The sequence below is a fragment of the Bolinopsis microptera genome, chromosome 4 (assembly GCF_026151205.1).
Source record: "Bolinopsis microptera isolate Bmic1 chromosome 4, MBARI_Bmic_1.0, whole genome shotgun sequence".
Taxonomy (NCBI): domain Eukaryota; kingdom Metazoa; phylum Ctenophora; class Tentaculata; order Lobata; family Bolinopsidae; genus Bolinopsis; species Bolinopsis microptera.
In genome coordinates this window covers 11713363-11734557 of record NC_087075.1, presented here as the reverse complement: position 1 = coordinate 11734557, position 21195 = coordinate 11713363, and the positions used below count along the sequence as shown (strand labels likewise).

Genomic DNA, 21195 nt, shown 5'->3' with positions numbered 1-21195 from the left:
GCTTCCCCACAATAACAAGCTAACAACCCACAGGTAGAGTTTATAGAACACAGCATCTGTCCGGCAGGTAACACACTAGGTATTGAGATGCTTCCCCACACGGGCACCAAATCACGGAGTACCTCCTCAATTGCGGAGAGTGATCCAGGAAGTGGTGTGGTAGGAGAGCCAGAGACTGCCAAGTCTGTTAACATTCAGGGTAAAGTTAGAGAGCTTGTGTTCGGACGGATCTTTTGAGACTTATACTAATTTTATGACGTTTGAAAGTTCTTGAATAATTAAGATAAATCTTATAGTTACTTTTTTTAAGTGTAAAAAACAATCCTCCGTTAATCCTCCGTACATAATTCCCCCTAGATTCAATATCCCAACCACATCACCCAGGTAAGACTCTGATGGAGATAGCCCGATTAGCAGTCCAACCCGGAGTAACAGTGGACACGTCCCACATCAGTGACATTGCCCTAGAACCCACGGACACCTCCTTCCACATCACTCCGTGCAATCCGCTGGTAGATGATTTCAACCCGTATAGGTACGGTATTAATGCATTTTATATTTCTGTTGGAGCTTGGGTTGATTTAATTCCAGACAATCCATAATTGAGTCTACGATATGAACGTTTTTTTAGGCCAGGATATTTGATTGCCGTTTTGGAATCCGATTGATTTCAACTAATCATGCTTTGAACACGTTTATATTAATTTATCCGTTTCTTCTATGCACAGCTTCTGACATGAGCTTTAACCTCTGTCAGTATATTAATAGCTTGTCAACAGACGAACAGTGACGCGAATGGCAGCTCGCTATGGTATCCTCAAATGTGCAGTTTCATTTCCAATCTGTTCAAAATTTATACCTAATTTCTCTTGACTCTTAGAGCAATCAGCCTCGAAGAAGCCGCCAAAACGCAAAAGACAGTCGCACAAAAATCCCTACCTCTCATTAAAAAAAACTTAGCCATACTAACTGAACAATGGTCCCCGTCTGGATCGACCCAAAGTCTACCCTGCACCGCGGAATGCTCTATGGAACCGGCTATCAACGCTCTATCAATCAGACCCCCTTCTGCAGCACTCCGGTCAGAGACCAGCAGCCGCAGGACCAGCGAGGCTTCGAGCGTCTTCGAGTTCCAGTACGGATCATGTGTAGTGCGCTATGTTTTTAGTGTGCACGTGCGTGTTTGTGCACGCGCGTGTTTGTGCACGTGCGTGTTTGTTTGTGGTGCAGAATACTCTTTCACTGATCTAACACTCTCGACTATCATGATAGATTACTGGGGACGAAATGAGAGACGAAATAGTGGAGACTCTCATTTCTTCACTAGTAATCTATCATGATCGACCGACTCAAGAGATCGATAAACGAAACATCTCGACTATCACTCCCAAACACTCACGCTTATTGGACCAGACCAAATTGGAAACCACCTACACCGACGATACTTCTTTTAGCTAAACGTCAAGTGAAGCATAGTTTCTGCTACTGATTTAATTTTAATAGTCCCCTCAAAACGTTTTGGAACTATTCAGTTGCTTAACCTTTGAGCTGACTGCCAGCTGACAAGATTACTTTTTCAGCCACACAATTTCTTTAGATGCAGTCTGAAATCGCATGTAATTTATCGTTCGTGTTATAAAACATATCCTATTTACTTCAGCTACCACTTTGCTATTTGTTGTTTTCCAGTCAATTTAAAGTATATTGATCATTTACAAAGTTCTATTATATTTTGTATTGTGCATGATTTTAAAGTTTAGACTCTAAACTCTAAACTTTAGAGAGTGACATTCCTCGTTTTTTAATTGTGGTTATATAGTTTATTATAACCCATAAGAACCAGATAAGATATCTATCTGACTTGGTCCAAAACGATCCATGATTCCAAAGTCTCAGAAGAGGAAATATCAATTCCCCCAGAAATACTAAAATTGGCAGACATGCGAAAATCTTATTTACAACTGTGAACCCAAAATGTAACGTGAAGCCAGAAATATATTACTAATATACTACCTGATGTAAAATAATTAACAAACAATATTTACCAGGACAGGTTTGGGTTTGCCAGAGGATACTCCCTCCTATCGATAGACCTAGGAGACGATACCGACAACTCCCGGCTCACTAAACCTAGATCTGCTCATTCCTCTGGTAGGTTCATTAAATCACACAGAGTGTGCGGCTGATTATTATGTACAGGCCAAATTTCGGAATTTGAACTCATGAAAAGGTGTGGTCTTCTAAGTTTTCTGATCCAAACATTCTAGATTAGGATTAAAATCTGTAAATCCCTTTAACTTGTCCCCTCCCCAGGCTACACTTCCCCCGCCACCAGCAACACCTCCAGCCCCATTCTCCAGAGGAGACTTCTTGGTGAGACCAGGACCAGGTCTAATGGGGAGATGACCAACACTGCTCCTCGCAGCTCCTCTGAAGACATTGCTTTCATCAGGTACCAACTCAATTACCACTCAATTACCGCTCAATTACCGCTCCATTACTGCTGCTTTGTCGTGCAGATCTTGAGGTATCTGTAATTATTGTGTCAAATGAGTTTTACATTATTGATTAGGGTGGGTAGTCATTACTAATGATTCCAACCTAGTAAATCGTCTAAAAACTTATTAATCATGTACTTAATTACAATTAAATTTAATTATTTGATTCATAATATCTAATTGTTATTATCCTGTAGTAAGATAGTGAACAATGTGTTGGATGGTGTGGGTATACCCTGGTACCAGAACAAACGTTTAGCAACTGTCATGCAGGACGAGAACATCAGGTAATTAATTAATTAGCTAATTACCGTAATCACGTGTAAACACACTAATTCTCTAATTATGAATAAATTCATATCTTATAATTAATTATTAACAAACTCGCTGATTGGGTGATTACAGTGACCAATGATATTATTAGGTTGTTGGTAGCTAATAGGATACTCAGTGGTACGACTACTAAGAGACAACATCGTGACGTCATACAGCACGAGGTAAACATAAATACGGTTAAATGGTTACTCTGATAGCTGATTCTTTATCACTCGTTTACAAATCACTGTAAAACCAAGGAAATTTCATTTTAAATAATTATGATTTATTATTTTTACAACGAAGTTAATTGAGTGTTTTATTGATTGAGTATTTAACTAATGTTTCATTGCAGCAAATATCACCGGATGTGTTCAAAGGTTTGGCATCGCTGTTAAAACACGCAGTAAAGGGTATAGATCAGGTGGGAGATGGAGCTAACACTTCTGGAATAGGCTCTATCTTTACCCTTCTTGAGGTGGCTTACACCCGCCATATGGGCGCTTATGGTGAGCAAGCATTTTCTAGTTTTTATAAGATCATGTATGGTAAATAATTATTAGATGTTATAGTAAATAATCATAATTTTCCTCTAATTTATAATTATCTGTTGTCTAATCACTTCACCATCACTTAATTTAATTATTATATACTGGAATTTTGTTGAAATGGCAAATTGTTGATTTTGAAAGTGTTGAGCCGTCAGGAAGTTATTTTTTGAGAAAATTTAGTTTTATCTTTTGAGGACCTTCTTATGTTTTGAGACAGCTACCAATAAAGTTCTTAGGATCGCTGTTTTCAGATATTTTGAACTTTGATATAGTTTATAATAATAAATGAGCCGTCTGACATATAACTCGCTTCAGTTGAAATAAACAAGACAACCGACCAGAAGAAAAAGAAAACATCGTCAGTTTCAAGCACCTCAGGTACTAAGAGAAGTTAACATTGTTAAATAGAAATTTAGAGAGTTCTGTTGTGCCACTGGTAACCAGTACAAAGTATTGTTAACCACTAGTAACCATTAGTAACCACTAGTAACCACATCAACTCCAACTACAGAGTCACCAGCAGTGAACGAGATAAAGCAGATACTAAACGGGTGTGAAGATCTCAACAACCGGCCTGTGTCCTCACAGGCTGCAGCCTCTACTTCCTCAGAGGTAACCAAAACAGGGTCCTTCCTCCAGAGCCTTTACTAGATCATAACCCTTGGAATGATTCTAGTCTTTAGAAATCTGATCTTACATACATAATTTGGATATATATTTAGGTTTCTAAGTCGACTCAACTGTAGATTTCTCAGACTATCAATAATACTAAAAAAGTAATATTTTAGTATTACTCATACTCCTAGCAACCTACTATACAGTCGAGTTAGAAACCTAGATCTTAAATTAGAGAGAAAGTATGAACTATTTCTTTTTTCTCTCATCTAAAATCTCCCTTTGTTCAGAAGCTAGGCTCACCGCGTGACCCAGACTGGTCCCCACCCTCTCCAGCAACCCTCACCACTCCCCAACCTACCCTGACGCCCTCAGTGTGTCCTCCTACACCGGACACGGAGACAGAGGCCACTCAGTTCCAATATCCCAGTACTGATAAGCAAACTACTCTTCAACGGAGTCCCAACCCTCCTGGTTATTTTCTTTAGACGTTAATTGAGTGCACAATTAGATAATTAGATAATTAGATAATTCTACGTTATAATGATATCTTCTTGCCTCATCTGTAAAATAGTTTGCTACTATATCTGACATGAACAATGAAGATTCCCGACACAAAATTTGACGCGACCACTTAACCTTGAAAATATATATTTATTAAGTTTATTAAGTTAATTATATTAACTTTAAATAATGAACAGGAACACCCGAGTCAGGATCACCCCCGACAGAAGAGTCGAGTTCAATAATGAACTTAGCAACATCTCTGCTGGCATCTGGCACCATGCCGCCTGATACTGACATACATCGGAAGTATCTGTACGAAGAAATTTTGGGCAAAGTTCGGTAAGCAGAATTATTTTTAGGTTGTACTAATTGTTTGTGATTGTTTGTTTCAATTATTAACCATTTGAATTTGATGACATCACTATTTGATGACGTCACTTTGTTGTGATGTCGTGGTATACCAGGTCGAGTGTGTGGGAGAAGGAGGACACGTGGGAGGGCATGTTTTACGATGCTGTACACACGGAACGGGAAATACTCGGCATGAACCGATATCCTCACGAAATGCAAGACAGGTTAGGATCTATTCGAGTATTTTACTTAGAATTAAAACAAATCTTTCGTGTTATTATGATTATGATCATGATAATAGTACATCGATTACTTGCACATAAAAGTGTTCGTAGTAAAAATTTCAGTCATTTCTGCTCCACGGTTCATACGGCAAGCCTATATATTGGATTTGGTTTTACGGTTACCGGTCACATATAAATTATATAATAATTTTTGAATACTATGATTTAAAAAGCCAAATTTCAGATACACGAAGCACTCCAAACGAGGAAGACAGCGAATAGAGACGGATGAAGACGAGCTATTGTATGGGTGTATAAAGAACATAGTGGGGTTCATGGTGGCCCTGGAGGTGGAAACTAAAACTATCATGAAGTTAATCTCCAGATTGGAAGGTAGTGATTTTGACATAATTATAACATTTAATTTAACATAATAATAATAACATTCTTGGTTCTAATTTAACGATCATTACGATAATATTTACTTCATAACATCATAAAAAATACACATGCAATGAACGAAATTAGTAGATAATCTATTTTTTTAACAGTTCAAATTGTAAAATCTCGCAAAAAAGTTTGCTACTGTTTATTCAAAAATAAATGATAAATTAGCACAAAAACATATTATGACAGCACAATTTTCTTCCCAGGTAAAACTCACATCGGCCTAAAGTTCAACCCTCGTTTACGACTAATCAAGGAACATTTACCGCACCTAACCAAGAACCAGCTGACCCTGAAACCGCTGCGGTCCCAGCTACCGCGCACTTCTTATCTAGTTCACCAGGGGACCACTCTCTCCGGCGAGACTCTTCTTCTCGAGGTTTGAGTTGTTCTTGTTATATTTTTATGTTGCTGGTGTTGAATGGAATGGTGCAAATAGGTATTAAGTCCGAGACTAAAAGTTTTGAAAAATAACAAAAATTGTTTTAAAATCCACCTCATTCGTTTCGAGTAACACTGTTACTGTTAGCTATTGTCTCTTCGTAGCTAGGAACCCTATATTTACCGCAAATACTTTTAGTAATGTCATCGTATGAGGGCGGTGAGTCCATCACGTATGCGGTGACAAGTGTGGTCACGTGCGTTGTGGTCACGTGTGTAGTTACACGTGTGGTGGTCACGTGTGTAGTTACACGCGTGGTGGTCACGTGTGTAGTTACACGTGTGGTGGTTGGTGGGTTTATTGATGAGTCGGGCGTGGCGTGCTGTTCGTTACTCATCACAACACTGCTCCTCAAATGGGGTGTGCTTGTAGGGAGCAGTGTATGTTGTGACCGCCGGTAGATACGATATCCTACAAAGCAGAGGAAACCAGCGCTAATTATAGCCAATATTGTTATCACTGTTGGCGGGAGCACTTTTATCTCTTTTTCTGAGGATGGAATAAGGAATTTGAAAGTATAGTATGGAAAATGGGACTTTTTATTACCTGTCCGAAATGTGTGATTTTCAGCAAGTTTTTGAAATGTCTATTATATATTATGGTGTGCTTTGTGCAAGTTCGGATATTCATCATAATTATGATAGATGTGGATTCTGGTGGGGAGGTTAGGTTTATTTTTACGCGTTACAGTGATTCTGGGGTTTAATTGATCAATTATAGTGGAAGCTTATTGGTTTATTACACCCCACCACAATCCACAGATCTATAAACTAGTAGTTGTCTAGTATCAAACCTTATGACATCACCATGTTGACTATGGTCGATTTAATATGTCACCTGATTTACAAGAGATACGATAAACATTCTGGGCCCAATCTCCGCCCCTCCCGTTAGAATTACATTCGGTGGAAGCCCCGTATTTCTGGTATGTGTCTGCCGCGTCTGCAGCGGTGAAACACTCGCTGCTGAATTGAACCGCAAATATTACCCACCCCTTGTCTGCTGCATATTTCTGAGCAAAAGAGATCAAATAAAATTAAATCAAATAATTATGACACCAAAATCATCACACGTCATCATAAATATTTCTAAAAAAATTTAAAGATTGGATTAAAATTCTAGGTTCACAGACCCAGTAATTATATTTATACATTCCACTACTTTATAGTATGTATAATACAAGACGTTAATAAAACTTTCTTAACAACATACAGATTAAACCTAAGAGACAAAGAATATAATTTAAATGCCTTCACTAATCACTATCTTGGTTATGGTGCCCGTTACAAATTTTCAAAAAGTCGCCTTTCAGGAACAATAAACTTGAAGAGGAAATTATGTTCTAATTACACTACCGTTTTTATCAACGAAATATCTGTTAACAATAAACATAACAATTTACATTACACTTTTAATTGATTACAAAAAACAATCTTAGATATTGATAATAAATAATATATAAATAAATAAATTCTTACCTGACAGTCCTCTATAGAATTATTAGAGGTAAGTCTGACTATACTTATAGCTCTACTGGATCTGTCTGCCCAGCACCCTAGATGTTCCCTTTCTAGTGTGCAGTCTCCTAGAGTGCCTGTTTATTGTTTAAGGGTTTGCTATTATTAAGTACTAATAGTAATTAATTATTTGTAACTACTACTATCTAGTACTAATTATAATATTAATTAGTACTAATACTAATACGTAGTCTCCTTATAGAGTACCTGTTTAAGGGTGCGGTGATACCAAGGCGGTGATCATTGTTTGGCCGTAAAGTTTTCAAAATTTATTGTTATTTGTTAGTCAATTTGTTCAATTTGACAGTGATGTTACACTAGTGGGTGATGCTTTTTCTTTTCCATGACCATGTTTAGTTTAATTTTTATTTAATTATAGTTAAGTATTATAATAAGGAAACAATTTTGTATCATAGTTATTATTAATCTTTTGACCTACCCGCTGCATTTGACAGGTGTAGGAGAGCACTCCAAAGAATAATTAGGAAATCTAGATTCGCATTCATCTAGGATTAGCTAGAAATGAACGGTGATCTGCAATCAGTAACTGAAGTATTATATATTGACAAACCCATAAACAAAAGACAATCTTAAATCAGAAAAATAAAGTCATAAAAAAACACATTTTTTAGAGTATTTCTTCCATCCGTCGCCTCTTCCTCGAAGATATAACATTTTTTTTTCTATCAGATTTGTGAACTTATACTTTGTATCGCTGTGCACCATGAGGTTAGATCGACAATCGAAAAGATTGTGGTAAGGATCAAACGTTTTTTTATGACGTAACAACAAAAGCTTCGGAAAGTAGACTAACTTTTAAGAATCAAGAAAAGCATATGTAGAACAATTTCTTTACTATTATTATCAGATGACAACTTAGCAATGAATTTGAATACTATCGATATTTGATAAAAAAAACAAAAGAGGGTAAATCTTGGCAACTTTTCAAGCTGGATCATAATCCAGAGAAAAAAAGAGAAGTCGACGTTAGTCGACCGGTAGAAGAGGTACCAGAGGAAAAATATTCCTTTCCGTAATGCTGGAACTTTGCCAGTTTTAACGCAAAGAGGACAAACGAAATAGCAAGCTAAGTGTCTACATTAATATGGTACTGGTCAGATCTCCTTCTTCCCGATGTGATTATATAATTTTAAAAATGTGATTATAATACAATTAAGCAATTAAAATGCCTCTCAACAGATCTTTTCCTGATATCTAATACTTTGCAGGATAATAGCATAATTACAAATTACCCAGGAACTCTACTATAGTGAATATAATAATCCACTCAATTTCCCCGGGCATTTTAAAGCGTAAACTTTTATCATTTTGGGTTCCCAACAACAACAACAACTACAACAACAACAACAAAAATCGCCGAGATGATGTCCCCTGGCTCCGTAATCAGACCATATATGGTAACGGGTTGTTATGGTAACGGGTTGTTATGGTAACGGGTTGTTATGGTAACGGGTTATGGTAACATGAACAGGTTGTTCGGATATGGTCCTTTTGGACCACGTGACCCTTTCGTTGTGAGAGTACTTAAGAGCCATGAAGAATTGAGTTTGACGAATAAAAGGGAAACTTCGAAAGTGCGACTTAAATAGCTAATCTTATTGGATGGCACTGGCAGGGTATTAATTGGATATCTGAGTTAAGCGGCGTTAAAGCTAGTTGAGTTTGTCATGAATGGGATTAGAGTGGGCCTGCTTACTTACTTAGAGCGTGTGCGACGCGCGCCGCGCGGGTGATATATTATATTTATATATGGTATATTTACCAATTGAAGAAGAAGTAACACGATAAACATTCATCGCCCAAGAGCCTCCCTTTCCTCCCTCCAAACAATCTGTTGACTCCCCATGTTTCTGATATGTTTCCCCTGCATCTGCTGATGTGAAACACTGGTCACCAGCCAGAATCCCAAACACCGACCATTTTCTCACTTTGGCGAAGTTGTAACAGTCCTCAATTGGTCTATCTGATATCAAGCTCGTTTTGTCTGCTATAATTCTATCCTCACTATCCTTCCAGCATCCAAGATCAGTGCGGCCTTCTAATAGCTTTTCCTCATCTGGCATTGTTTAATTTATTCATCGGTATACCCTATAATGAGAAGTACGTACGGTACTGGGCTTAAAGTACGTACGGTACAGCAACTTTTAAAGGTACGTAACGTACAGGCCCTATAGGGTACAGCCTTTTTTGGAAAAAATGTAACTTTTTTCAAAGTCAGTGGAGTACTTGCAATGTTCCTTTTAATGTCGCAATGTTCCTATTTAGTATTATCATAATTTTATTTGAGGTAGCAGTCGAAGAGAAAAATTATTTATTAGGATAATAAATTAACAATGAGAGATGAAAATGAGCAGTGACAGATAAAATCAGTATCGCATTTTAATGTGCTTATTGGAGTAAATAGACACTAGTTTTTCAGCAATCTGAGGCTTCAGCCTTCCTTTATTCATAAGATATTGTAGTCTCTAAAGTTTGTTTCACACAATGAGGATGCGCTAAAAATCGCGTAAACAACATCTGCCAGCTTTTTCAACCAACATAGTTCAAAGCGCCATTGCAATTGCAAGCACTGTACCTTTCAGCCCAAGTTTAAAAGTACGTACCGTACAGATATTTTTAAAGGTACGTACCGTACGTATTTCTCATCTTAGGCCGTATAGCTAATTTAATTTCGGTGTATCTTTAATATTTAAGATGTTCGTGTCAATCAGATGCTTAGACAGAGTATGGCGAATATTACAAACTACAAGAACATTTCAAATTTGAATAATAATTATTAGTCATTTATTAAATCTTATATTGAAATGCTAGACCTGGCTAATCTCTAAGGTTTTAGCAGATGCCCTAATCGATCACTGCTTCCAGGGATGAAATATTCCAAAGTAATGAAATATTCCAAAGTAATGAAGCAATAGGGTAAAAGTAGGCTACAAATTTACCTGGATCTGAGCAATCCGGAATAATACAATAAACATTCATCGCCCAGTGGCCCCCTCTACCGCCCGCCTTGCAATTTGTAGACTTTCCATTTTTCTGATAATATCTCCCTGCGTCTGCCGACGTGTAACACTGATCACCAGCCTGGCCCTCAATTCCAAATACCCACCATTTCCTCTCTTTGGCGAAGTTGTAGCAGTCCTCAATTGGTCTATCTGATTTCAAGCTCGTTTTGTCTGCTATAGCTCGGTTACTCTCACTACCCATCCAAGATTAATGCGACATTCGAGGACTTTTTCTTCATCTGACATAGTCGGTTTATAAATCGTGCTTGCTAATTTAATTTGGTGTAAGATTTGGATTAATTAAGTAATGAGATACAAGATCTGACTGATTGAATCTTTTTTTCTTTTTAAAACTAAAAGGTTCCCGGAAATAACAGAATAGTTGTTTTCAAAAAGGTTTATATATAATATGGCATATGCTCTATCGTATTGTGATTGGATTATAAATATTCAAATATTAACCTTTATCGTCGCAGTCAGGAACTATAAGGTAAACATCCATCCCCCAGTAGCCACCTTTCCCACCTTCCTTGCAATTTGTAGAACTGTAGACTCTCTATATTTCTGATATGTTTCTCCCGCATCCACCGCTGTATAACATTGCTTCCTATTTTGTACGGCAAACACCGACCAACCGCTCAATTTAGCGAACTGGTAACAATCTTCTATTGGGTTGGTTGATGCGAACTTGTAGCCGTCTATAGCTCGAATAATTTTATCCTTCCAACATCCCATATGAGAGTGACATTCCGAAAGCTTTGCCCCATCTGAGGTTTATTAATTAATTAGGCAATAATTTGTGTCATTGATATTTCAATTTATAAGTTCTGTGATTATTTAAATTAGATACTGGCAGTATATGATATAAAATATTTAATGAGTTAATTAAATGTCAACAATTGTATTAACACTTTTTGCCATCAGATAAAGAAGTAGTTGAATATCTTTTTTAGATTTAATACGTTTAGTTACCTCCAAGGTCCACGAAAAACCAGAGTAGAAGATGTCCAAACATGTTCGTTTGTAGATTGTTCTTATTCAGCTAGTTCGTTGATAGGTTAGCAATGCTAATAAAATTTCATTAAAATAAAAGTTTTAGATTTAAACAAAATACCGTACCAAATAGTTGTCTTGGGTCCTTTTTATCGATCGATTATTCGTCTATTCTTTACCCTCCCCAATCTCGTCGGTTGCCATTAATTGAAGAAGACTAAGCTGGGATGTATACTGTACAAATTATCATACCGATTTGCCGATTTGGGTCGTTATTGTACATAGTCCTTTAGGCGGCATTTGATCGATTACGACGCTTGCTGAACGTTAAAACATGAGTAGAATTATAATCAACTAAAGCAGTGAATTCTAATAGGTATTTGATTTAAAACTTAAACTTCGTATTAATTTTAATGATCACGTTTAACCAAAGAACTTCTTCAGATATCAGCGGAAGCGATTTTTATCCGATCTCCGAGCAACATGACGATAAAAGACCGGTATTTCCTGGAGGACGTGAGACGAGTCTCCTTCAGTAAGAAGTACAAGATAATGTCCCTGTGGGTTCTGACGGGTGCCCAGCAGTCTCCTGTCACTCAGATACAGTTCTGTAGTCAAAAGGTAGGATATAGTAGGATATAGTAGGATAGAGTAGGATATAGTAGGATATAGTAGGATATAGTAGCCTAGTAGGATCACTAGGATATATATATAAAGTAGGATGTATTATGTAAGGTAGGATATAGTAGGATATAGTAGAATATAGTAGGATAAAGTAGGATATATATATATATATATAATAGGATATAATCTCTACTATAATTCAAAAGATTCTTTTTGTAGAATGTATGTATGTACGACCGCGGCCGCCCACGTGCAAATTTGATGAAAAATAGGAATTTAGGTAACAACCAAAACGTTCCATAGCAACGGTGTTTTGATGCGCACGTGCACGTGCAATGATTGTTTTAACGTCATTTTGATCGGTTTTGTTGTTATTATGTTGTGTTTAAAGTGTTTTATATTTAAATCGGCTGTATCTTCGGTTGGGATGGATATTTTTTGTTGCGATTAAAACTTTCTTTCAAAGAATACTACTAGCTTCGTCCCTGTTACCACGGGCTTTCTAGTCTCTACTATAATTCAGAAAATTCTTTTTGTTGTATGTACACTGTACGACCGCCCACGTGCAAATTAGACGAGAAATAAGTAGTTGCAAAGTAACCATGGTAACGAGGGTTCTTACACGCACGTGCACGTGCAAAGATTGTTAAAACGGCATTTTTATTGGTTTTGTTGATATTACATTTAGTTGTGTTTAGTGATATTTTTTGACTCAATTTAAACTTACTAACAAAAAATACTATTAGCTTCCTCCCTGTGACCATGGGCTTTCTAGTATATATATAAAGTAGGATAAACTGCCCTAAGATTCTCAGAAGGTAGGATATACAACAGTTATCCCCTGTGACTCAGTCCTCAGATGGGGGGGGGGGGGGGGGCCAATGGCATAAATGGAGAATAAGTCAAGGGTTTTTCCATTTTCTCCCATTTTCTCCATAGAAAATTCCCGCCCTCGTGTCCACTCTTTAAGGAAAGTACCGCCCTTGTATCCTATACCCCACTGAGTATGTCATACTCGTCGTAATTTATAATTGCAAAATGCAAATTTTCTAAATTGTATCTTTCAAAGATTCAAGATTGTAAGACTTGAAGATTTCAACTTGAGTCTATATCTGACTAGGATTTGGCAATATGTTGACAAAAAACAACCGCATCTTTGGTCAAATTAATAAATCATATTCACAGATTTTGTTTAAATTCATATCGATACTGATACAATAATTATTATTGAGCAGTGTCACGGTATTTATGTTCAGTCTACTACTACTAGCCCAGCAAAAAATCATCGTCGAAAAGGAATTTTACTACAAAATTGATCTCTTTTGACGAAGTAAAAAACAGAGCCATTGCATGCTTGATCATTAAAAAATTATCACGTGATATAGTATACTGCATAGATTTATAGTTAAGTCTAAGATAAAATTTAAACGCTTTGATGCTCTATTTTGACCATTTGAGTCCATTTATTTTCATCATGCCAATCAGATATATATACGTCAGAATATATAAATAATAGAGAATAATTTCCAATTGTTGCATCTTCCATATCCGGATTTTCGATCCAAGGTCCATGTTCGACAGAGGGGCGAGAAGCGGGGAGGAGTCAGGAGGAGTTAGGAGGAGTTAGGAGGAGTTAGGAGGAGTTAGGAGGAGTTAGGAGGAGTCAGGAGGAGTTAGGAGGAGTCAGGAGGAGTTAGGAGGAGTCAGGAGGAGTTAGGAGGAGTCAGGAGGAGTTAGGAGGAGTCAGGAGGAGTTAGGAGGAGTCAGGAGGAGTTAGGAGGAGTTAGGAGGAGTTAGGAGGAGTTAGGAGGAGTTAGGTGTATATTAAGTCATTTCACTTCCCAACATCATTAGTATCAGATTATTGGAATGAGTCCCAATTTTCTGACTCATCCCAATCATTGTCACTAAAGAAACACCAGTCCATATCCCAATCACAGGTGCCATTAGGGCACTTAACTTTTTCCTGAGCAGTGCACTCATTTAAAATAGGTGTTTTAGGACATAATTCAGGCTTACCACCTTCTACGCATGTGACACCATCCGTACATTTTGAATTTCCTTTTGGACATTCAAATTTCTTGCAGAAATCAGCGTCTTCATCGGAGTTATCTGGGCAATCGTCCTTGTAGGCATCACACATGTACATGGTGTAGACACACGTTTTCCCATCACCACACAGACTGTTACCATCTTCACATGCCGCAGCTGGGTTTACTGAGAAACAGAGCACCATCAGGATCAAGCTGGTCAGTGTTGTCATCATCATCATCTGGGAGATGAGGGTTCATCAAATATCTATAGTAAAGATCAGCCACAACACACATCATCACTCGATTGGCTTGTCTGTATTAATCAAATTGAATCGTTAGATATCAAATTCCTCGCGCAATTCTGCATACCTTACTCGGGATTATTATGACCGGGATAAAGTGGTGGGTTTAGGGTAATTTCGCCATATTTTTCCCGAACCACATTTTCACCGGTCGTTAATAAACCCGCCTACTCAGCTTTTAGGGTTCCCAAGGGGTATGGGTGCTCATATTTTAATCGTTGTCTTATATTCATTAAAGAAGACTATTGGGACACTTGTTGTAGGTTTTTCGACTTCATTTGGCTAAAATTGCAAAAAATTCACCTTTTTGCCCAATTCTTGTCATATATCCTTATTGTCAAATTTGATTTAAATAGGCCAATTTTTAATTTCTTAGGTATTGACTATCTCTACATAATGAAATAGGACTCAAAGTAAAAGTAACAGTTAAATTAAAACTTGAATTAATTAAAACTGATGAAAGGGATGATCCAGATGAAGATAACGAAGATGATTACAACTTATTGGAAGACTAAACAGCTCTCCCTTTATCTTAATATCGATCTGGTTGTTACGCTTCAAATGTTAAAAATTATTTTCCATCTAGTTTCATTAACCACGGGTCATTATTTCTGTCTACTTTCAACAATTATTGATAATTCGACTTGTTTCACAAGTTTTAGCAATGCGAAAATTTCTAAACTTGCTTATCTCTAATAAGGAAATTTACATCTGAGACAAAATTTTTGAATCTAAAATTGAAAGGTTGGACACCGGTAAAATGGCGACCGGGAAAATGTGGTGGGTTTTGAGCAATTTCGCCATATTTTTCCCGAACCATATTTTAACCGGTCGTTAATAAACCCGTCGTAATAATCCCGAGTAAGGTATTTATTTTTGTACTGTGACTGTTAGGAGATTTTTATACTAGGTATACTGCGTGCAAAAATAAAATCGATACGCCCATAACTATGGAAAATATTACAATTATTTTAACGAGGAAAGGATGTCGAACAGAATTACGTCTTGCTTATTGGCCTTGTACGTTCAATGTTGTCTTGGACCATATATATATATATAGGAAAAGTAACCCATAATCACATGATGACATAATTACTTAAGGTGCAGCGAATTTAATGTATTTTTAATTTATTTATATGTGTTGGCAGGCTGCTCAACAACACAAATATGTTATTATTCTGTATCGCATTCTTGCAAAGCTATGAACTGGGTAAAATAGTATTGTGGACAATCCTTACTATGAAAAACGATAGATATTAAATAAATGGATTTGAATTGAACAAAAATTTAAATTGAACAAATTAGAAAAAGCACTGTATTGTATGAGGTCAACAAATCTTTTGTAAAGTTAACTTACAACTATGCATATAATAATACAAATAATATTAATAACAAGTTAACCTTGCAAAGTTTTTCAAATAAATGTTGCTACTCAACAGACTTTGATGGGATTCTATGAGGAAATTTTGTGTCTCGTGGTCCTTTGTCCCCAAATTTAGTGAGGGAGGTGTGGGCAAAAATTTTCAAAGTAATTCAACCAAGGCGCTGAGTTTTACGATAAGCCTCGTGACTCAGACTCATGATGATACTGAAATCTTATGCAAAGTTTACAGAGAGGTTCAAGTTTGAAGTACGCTATTTTGTTGAGTTGCATACGTAAATGTAATTCGATGATCAATAATCTCCTGTCACTCAGTCCTCAGATACAATTCTGTAGTCCAAACGTACAGATATAGTAGGATTTAATATATATTTAAGGTAGCATATACTGCACTTCTTTTTACTCCTTATGTCTTGTATTGATGAAGAGTACAAAAAATAATTGCTGCAATCATTTCTTCAAATATCTGAGATATTCAGGTTTTTCCCCACTCAGAGCGCAGAAGCCTACAACAAGATCAAAGAAAGTTTCAAGAGGATAAAGAAGACTGATTCCACTGTTTCGAAAAAGGTAAATGTGAATTTGAGCTCAATAATATGGTAATCCTGGACCACTTTACTTTAATTTGTAAGTCAACTTCTTCTCTGAGAAACCATCATATATATCCTTCCAAGGTAGAATAATTAATTAATAGCTCGATAACATCAATTAGATTATCAGAATGTAACGACTAATAATTTTTCAGGACTCGTCAGCTGAGTTTGAAGTACAAGTATTCAATAATACTGAGGTTACAGTCTACCTTGAGATTACGCAAGATTATGTCAAACTCAAATTCCCGACTGAGACGGTAATATTTTGTAATATTTTTGAATAAAGTTTTACTTTTAAATAAATTTGTATCATCTTTTTAATGAGTATGTTGAGAGGATGTGTGTGTGTTAATGTGTTGATTATGTATTATGTAAGTTAATTATATGTAAGTTAATTATATAAGTTTGTAATTGATTAGGTAATTTTCAGAATCTGATCCCGGTTAGTCAGATATTCCGAGTAACACGAAATAAAGACTCTATCTCTCTGGATGCTCTAGTAGCTAATGGACAGGTAACAGTCACTTCTTTCAGTAACCACGTCACTTCTTTCAGTAACCACGTCACTTCTTTCAGTAACCAAGTCACTTCTTTCAGTAACCAAGTCACTACTTTCAGTAACCAAGTCACTTCTTTCAGTAACCAAGTCACTACTTTCAGTAACCAAGTCACTTCTTTCAGTAACCACGTCACTTCTTTCAGTAACCAAGTCACTTCTTTCAGTAACCACGTCACTTCTTTCAGTAACCAAGTCACTTCTTTCAGTAACCAAGTCACTTCTTTCAGTAACCAAGTCACTTCTTTCAGTAACCAAGTCACTTCTTTCAGTAACCAAGTCACTTCTTTCAGTAACCAAGTCATTGAAACTCAACATTACATCTTTTATTTTTAGTTAAAATATAAAATATCTTTAAAATCATTTTTTTTTGTGAAGACCATCTTATTCCAAAATACAATTTTAAAACATATCCATTTATTTCTTTTTTAAGAATCAAGAAATCAACATGTATATGTACAATGTACATGTTAATCTAAAATATTATATCTAATGTTGCAGGTGAAGCCGTACGTTTTCAAGACGAGTCAAGGGTCCTCAATCTGTGACAGAATCCTAACCTCCTTTGAGCGGATGTCGCTGCATAAACCTAAGAAACACCTTCGACCTGGTTTGTAATATTCTTACTTTTATTTCCGCAACTGAGACATTCATGAAATTGATGATTCTAATTTCTAAATAGCAAATACCCATAAGATCAGTGAATTAATTAGTCAGTTGATCATCATCAATTAGTCAGTTAATTAATTATGTTATTGAACTTTAATTTATTTTAATCGACATTTTCCGACAGGCTCACGTGACAGCTCAGTTACGTCTGATGAGGAGAGCAGTATTTGTCTCTCCAGCCCTGAGTATCAGTTCATGTCTAGTGACGACGAGGAAGGAATTTGAGCAATACCTATGACGTCATCAACCGAACTATGACGTCACTAAACATGATATAAACTACGAGCTGGTTCTCTGATACGTCATTACAAACTGATAACATTTTTGTGCCCGTATTTGTAGACTTAAGTTACTTCTTAGGGGTACTCTCCCCCAACCCCCTACTTAGCGGTTTGTTTTCAAAACACTGGGCTCAGAAAGGGGTCCGGGACTCTACGGCCTTAGACTTGACGGTGGGAAATTTGACGGTGCAAAAACTAGGGTTAGGTTTAGGTTGAGATAAAATTCTCATTCCCAAACCCTAACCCTAACTCTAACTTTAAACCCTAACCATATCATAACCAAAATGCTAACCCATAAACCTCAACCCTAACCCTAACTTTTTTGTGCCAAAAAATCTGCCGCTGTAGAGTCTCGCACCGTAGAGTCCGGACTCCTTACAAAGCCTAGATAAGGAGGACTGTTTTTGATTGTTTCGTTAGAAGTTGAAGTGCAGTTTATGAGTTTGGAATTGAAGACCATGATGTTTCATTTTGCTGAAAATGTATATGTGAATGATTAGGTTTGTTTACCTTTGTGGTTGTTTATGTTTGTGGTTATAAATTAGTTGTTTGGAGGAATGAACTTTGTTAGTGTAGTACTTAGGACGTATGGATGAAGTGCAATTTGTCCGTTAGAATGAAGCCCAAATAACCGCTGATATAAGGTTGTGGTAGATTTAACCATATTAGTTTGGGTTAGTATGGAACGATATTCGGGAACTACGAGAGTTTATTGAGTGGTTTTATTGAGGATTGTGCTTTTGAAATGTGAGAGTTTCAATATTTGTTTCGTTTCGATTCGATTAAAATTGGTTAATGAATTTTAGTCTATTGTATCTGACAAAAATATGGTTTTACGTTCAATTAATTAATGAATCAAATATTTAATGAATTAGTTGGCTTACCGTAAGCGACATTTGAATGCCCGGCGAAACATTGATATGACAGAATTATCAAAAGTCCCCCAATTAGGTAGGTTACCCCATTAAAATACTGAGAAAGGCATTTCAATTTAATAATTTCTTGACTTGGATTTAGAACGTGTCATTATCTTAATATTTCGTTTACAATCTTGTTTTTACCTTTGCTTTGAATTGACTCATATTTAAAATTTTATGATGTATTTTTCTGACGAAGGTTAAAATCTGATTGATTTCTGAGTTAGTATTTACTTATTTAAAACAATAAAATTAATAATAATAATAATTTGATATTTGATAAAGATGTATCTAAAAGTTTGCCTATATCTTGACATAACTAATCTCACGCTCTATCGAATAAGAGGGACATATTTCTGCAAATTTCCCGAAATGAAACTTAAAATGACCGCCCCATGTATACTTGTAAGGAACTCATATTATGTAATTAGATTCACTTTTCACATTTCGAATTTGTGTTTAATAAAGACTTTATATAGTCTACCTCTGTGCTTAAGATTATATTGTATTGATTGAAATTTCTATTTGTTATTGTTAAGGTATTTTAGCAGTACAAAACTTAAAACCGAGTTTAATTTCTATTTTCCAAATTCTAAGACAAGCCAGATAAAACGAATCATCTTGCTCACAAATAATCGAAATATTCATAAACCACAAAGACAGTGAGGGGTCGTTCACATATTATGTAATCAGCCGAGGGGGGAGGGCCACTGGCCAGTTTCTAAATGATAACGCTAGTGTAATTTCGACACAAAAGCTATGTGCAAAATTGATTACCGAGGGGGGAGGGGGTTAAAAATGGGCCAAAAAGGGATTACGTAATATGTGAACGACCCCTAATACTAATAGTAATAGATAATGGAGAAACCGGCATCATTCAGAGCCCAATATTAAAATATGGTTTAATCTGTATCGAGTATTCACAGTTATTGAATTAACAGTAAGAGTCGTATTTAGGCTGGGCATTCAACTTCTTCATCGCAACGTTAGCTTTGAAGGTTCTGGGTATGTTACCTGCGATGTTTATTTGATATAGTTTTCTAACAATAACTTTGACAAATAAGTACAATTCCGACCGGCTGTTAAACTTAAGTGTGCGTCCTTCACATATTTTGGTGGCGCGGCGTATCCATGGTGCATACCATTACCGTAACAGCCGGCTGATAGCTGCGGTCGGCATTGTAAATGCACCTATGACGGCCTATAGTTCCCAACATTAACACATCTTGTATAATATAACAAAACGAAATTTTGTTATATATCGGTCGGAGGAAGCTCACAGCACAAAGCTTAACAAAACGAAAATTCATATTTTACAATTTCTGTCCCGATCCCATTTTCAAATATGAAAATTTCTGAACACAAATTTGATAGTTTGGATGGACTTTTTGCCCAATGCCCAGAGACCAACTATTCAGTTAATTGATGATGGTATGAAACCAAATTGAGGTACTGGAAGTCAAAATCCCGAAGAAAATTGAAAAATCACATTGACCCATTTAAGCACAAGTCTCATTCTAACTCTTACAGAAACACCTTAAAAAACTAATCTTTAATATTACCTCTCCAGGAGTAGTGACACACAACATAGGTTTTACTGCTGCCGTGACTCACAGCGCAGCCCACTCTGTCACTGCTCTTCCAAACTAGCTGAGGTATGAAGTTATACGTTACCGGTTACCCGGGTATAATGAAGTATTGACTGACGAATTGAGTGAAAATACTTTGTTTTGACTGGTGGCCTCTTCAACTCGGACCGATCAATACCAAAATTTTAAATTTTAGTTTACTGCCATTGGTTGTATAATGTATTATGATTTTTGGTAGAAATTTTCACGTTTGCGTTTAAAGTTTTTGTTAGTTAAACTAGAGTATTGCCATTGGTATAACTATCTAGTACCTGAGTAAAATGTCCGGTGATAGGAGAGGAGGTTCAGGGTTTGTGTAATTGTAATGTTTCTCCTCGACACAATACCATAACTTAACACACTTAGTCAGGCACCAGGTCTTCCCTTTCTTCTTGCAGACTCTGCGCGACATTGCACACAAGTTCTCTCCATTGCACTAATTTCATGATAGATTTTGATCTCGTACGAATCTACGTATTACACTGCTCACAAATACAAACAGGTACAAAGCCAGCCAATTCTTTGTCTATTGTGCACGCCACACCAATTGTGTGGGGATTGTATTCTTGCTGTTGATCTATTAAGTCAGGTACACCTCTCCCTACATTCTCTGTTATGGTGGTAGATTCGGCTAATGTGTGATCAGTGTGCATTGCACACAGCGTTGACAACGTATTTCCAGTTCCTTTCTTTGCTGCTTGATGTTAAATTTGTGAGCAGTGATCCGT

The 21195-nt window shown here is 36.6% G+C and overlaps 1 protein-coding gene across 2 annotated transcripts; it reads left to right on the top strand.

Annotated features, from left to right (window-relative positions):
* Window positions 1-36: 36 nt before the first annotated feature.
* Window positions 37-19398, top strand: LOC134814260 (MAP kinase-activating death domain protein-like). 2 transcript variants are annotated; one of them, XM_063822341.1, is made up of 21 exons: window positions 37-199; window positions 385-535; window positions 881-1135; window positions 2049-2151; window positions 2314-2452; window positions 2696-2785; window positions 2923-2995; window positions 3169-3322; window positions 3680-3742; window positions 3876-3976; window positions 4270-4453; window positions 4681-4825; window positions 4951-5061; window positions 5306-5454; window positions 5715-5887; window positions 11928-12104; window positions 16319-16393; window positions 16569-16673; window positions 16847-16930; window positions 17474-17582; window positions 17766-19398. In XM_063822341.1, the coding sequence occupies exons 3-21, from the start codon at window positions 977-979 to the stop codon at window positions 17864-17866; spliced, it is 2295 nt and encodes a 764-aa protein (XP_063678411.1). In that variant the 5' UTR covers window positions 37-199; window positions 385-535; window positions 881-976; the 3' UTR covers window positions 17867-19398. The 2 variants fall into 2 exon arrangements, with proteins under 2 accessions (XP_063678411.1, XP_063678412.1); XM_063822342.1 differs by lacking the exon at window positions 881-1135.
* Window positions 19399-21195: the final 1797 nt, after the last annotated feature.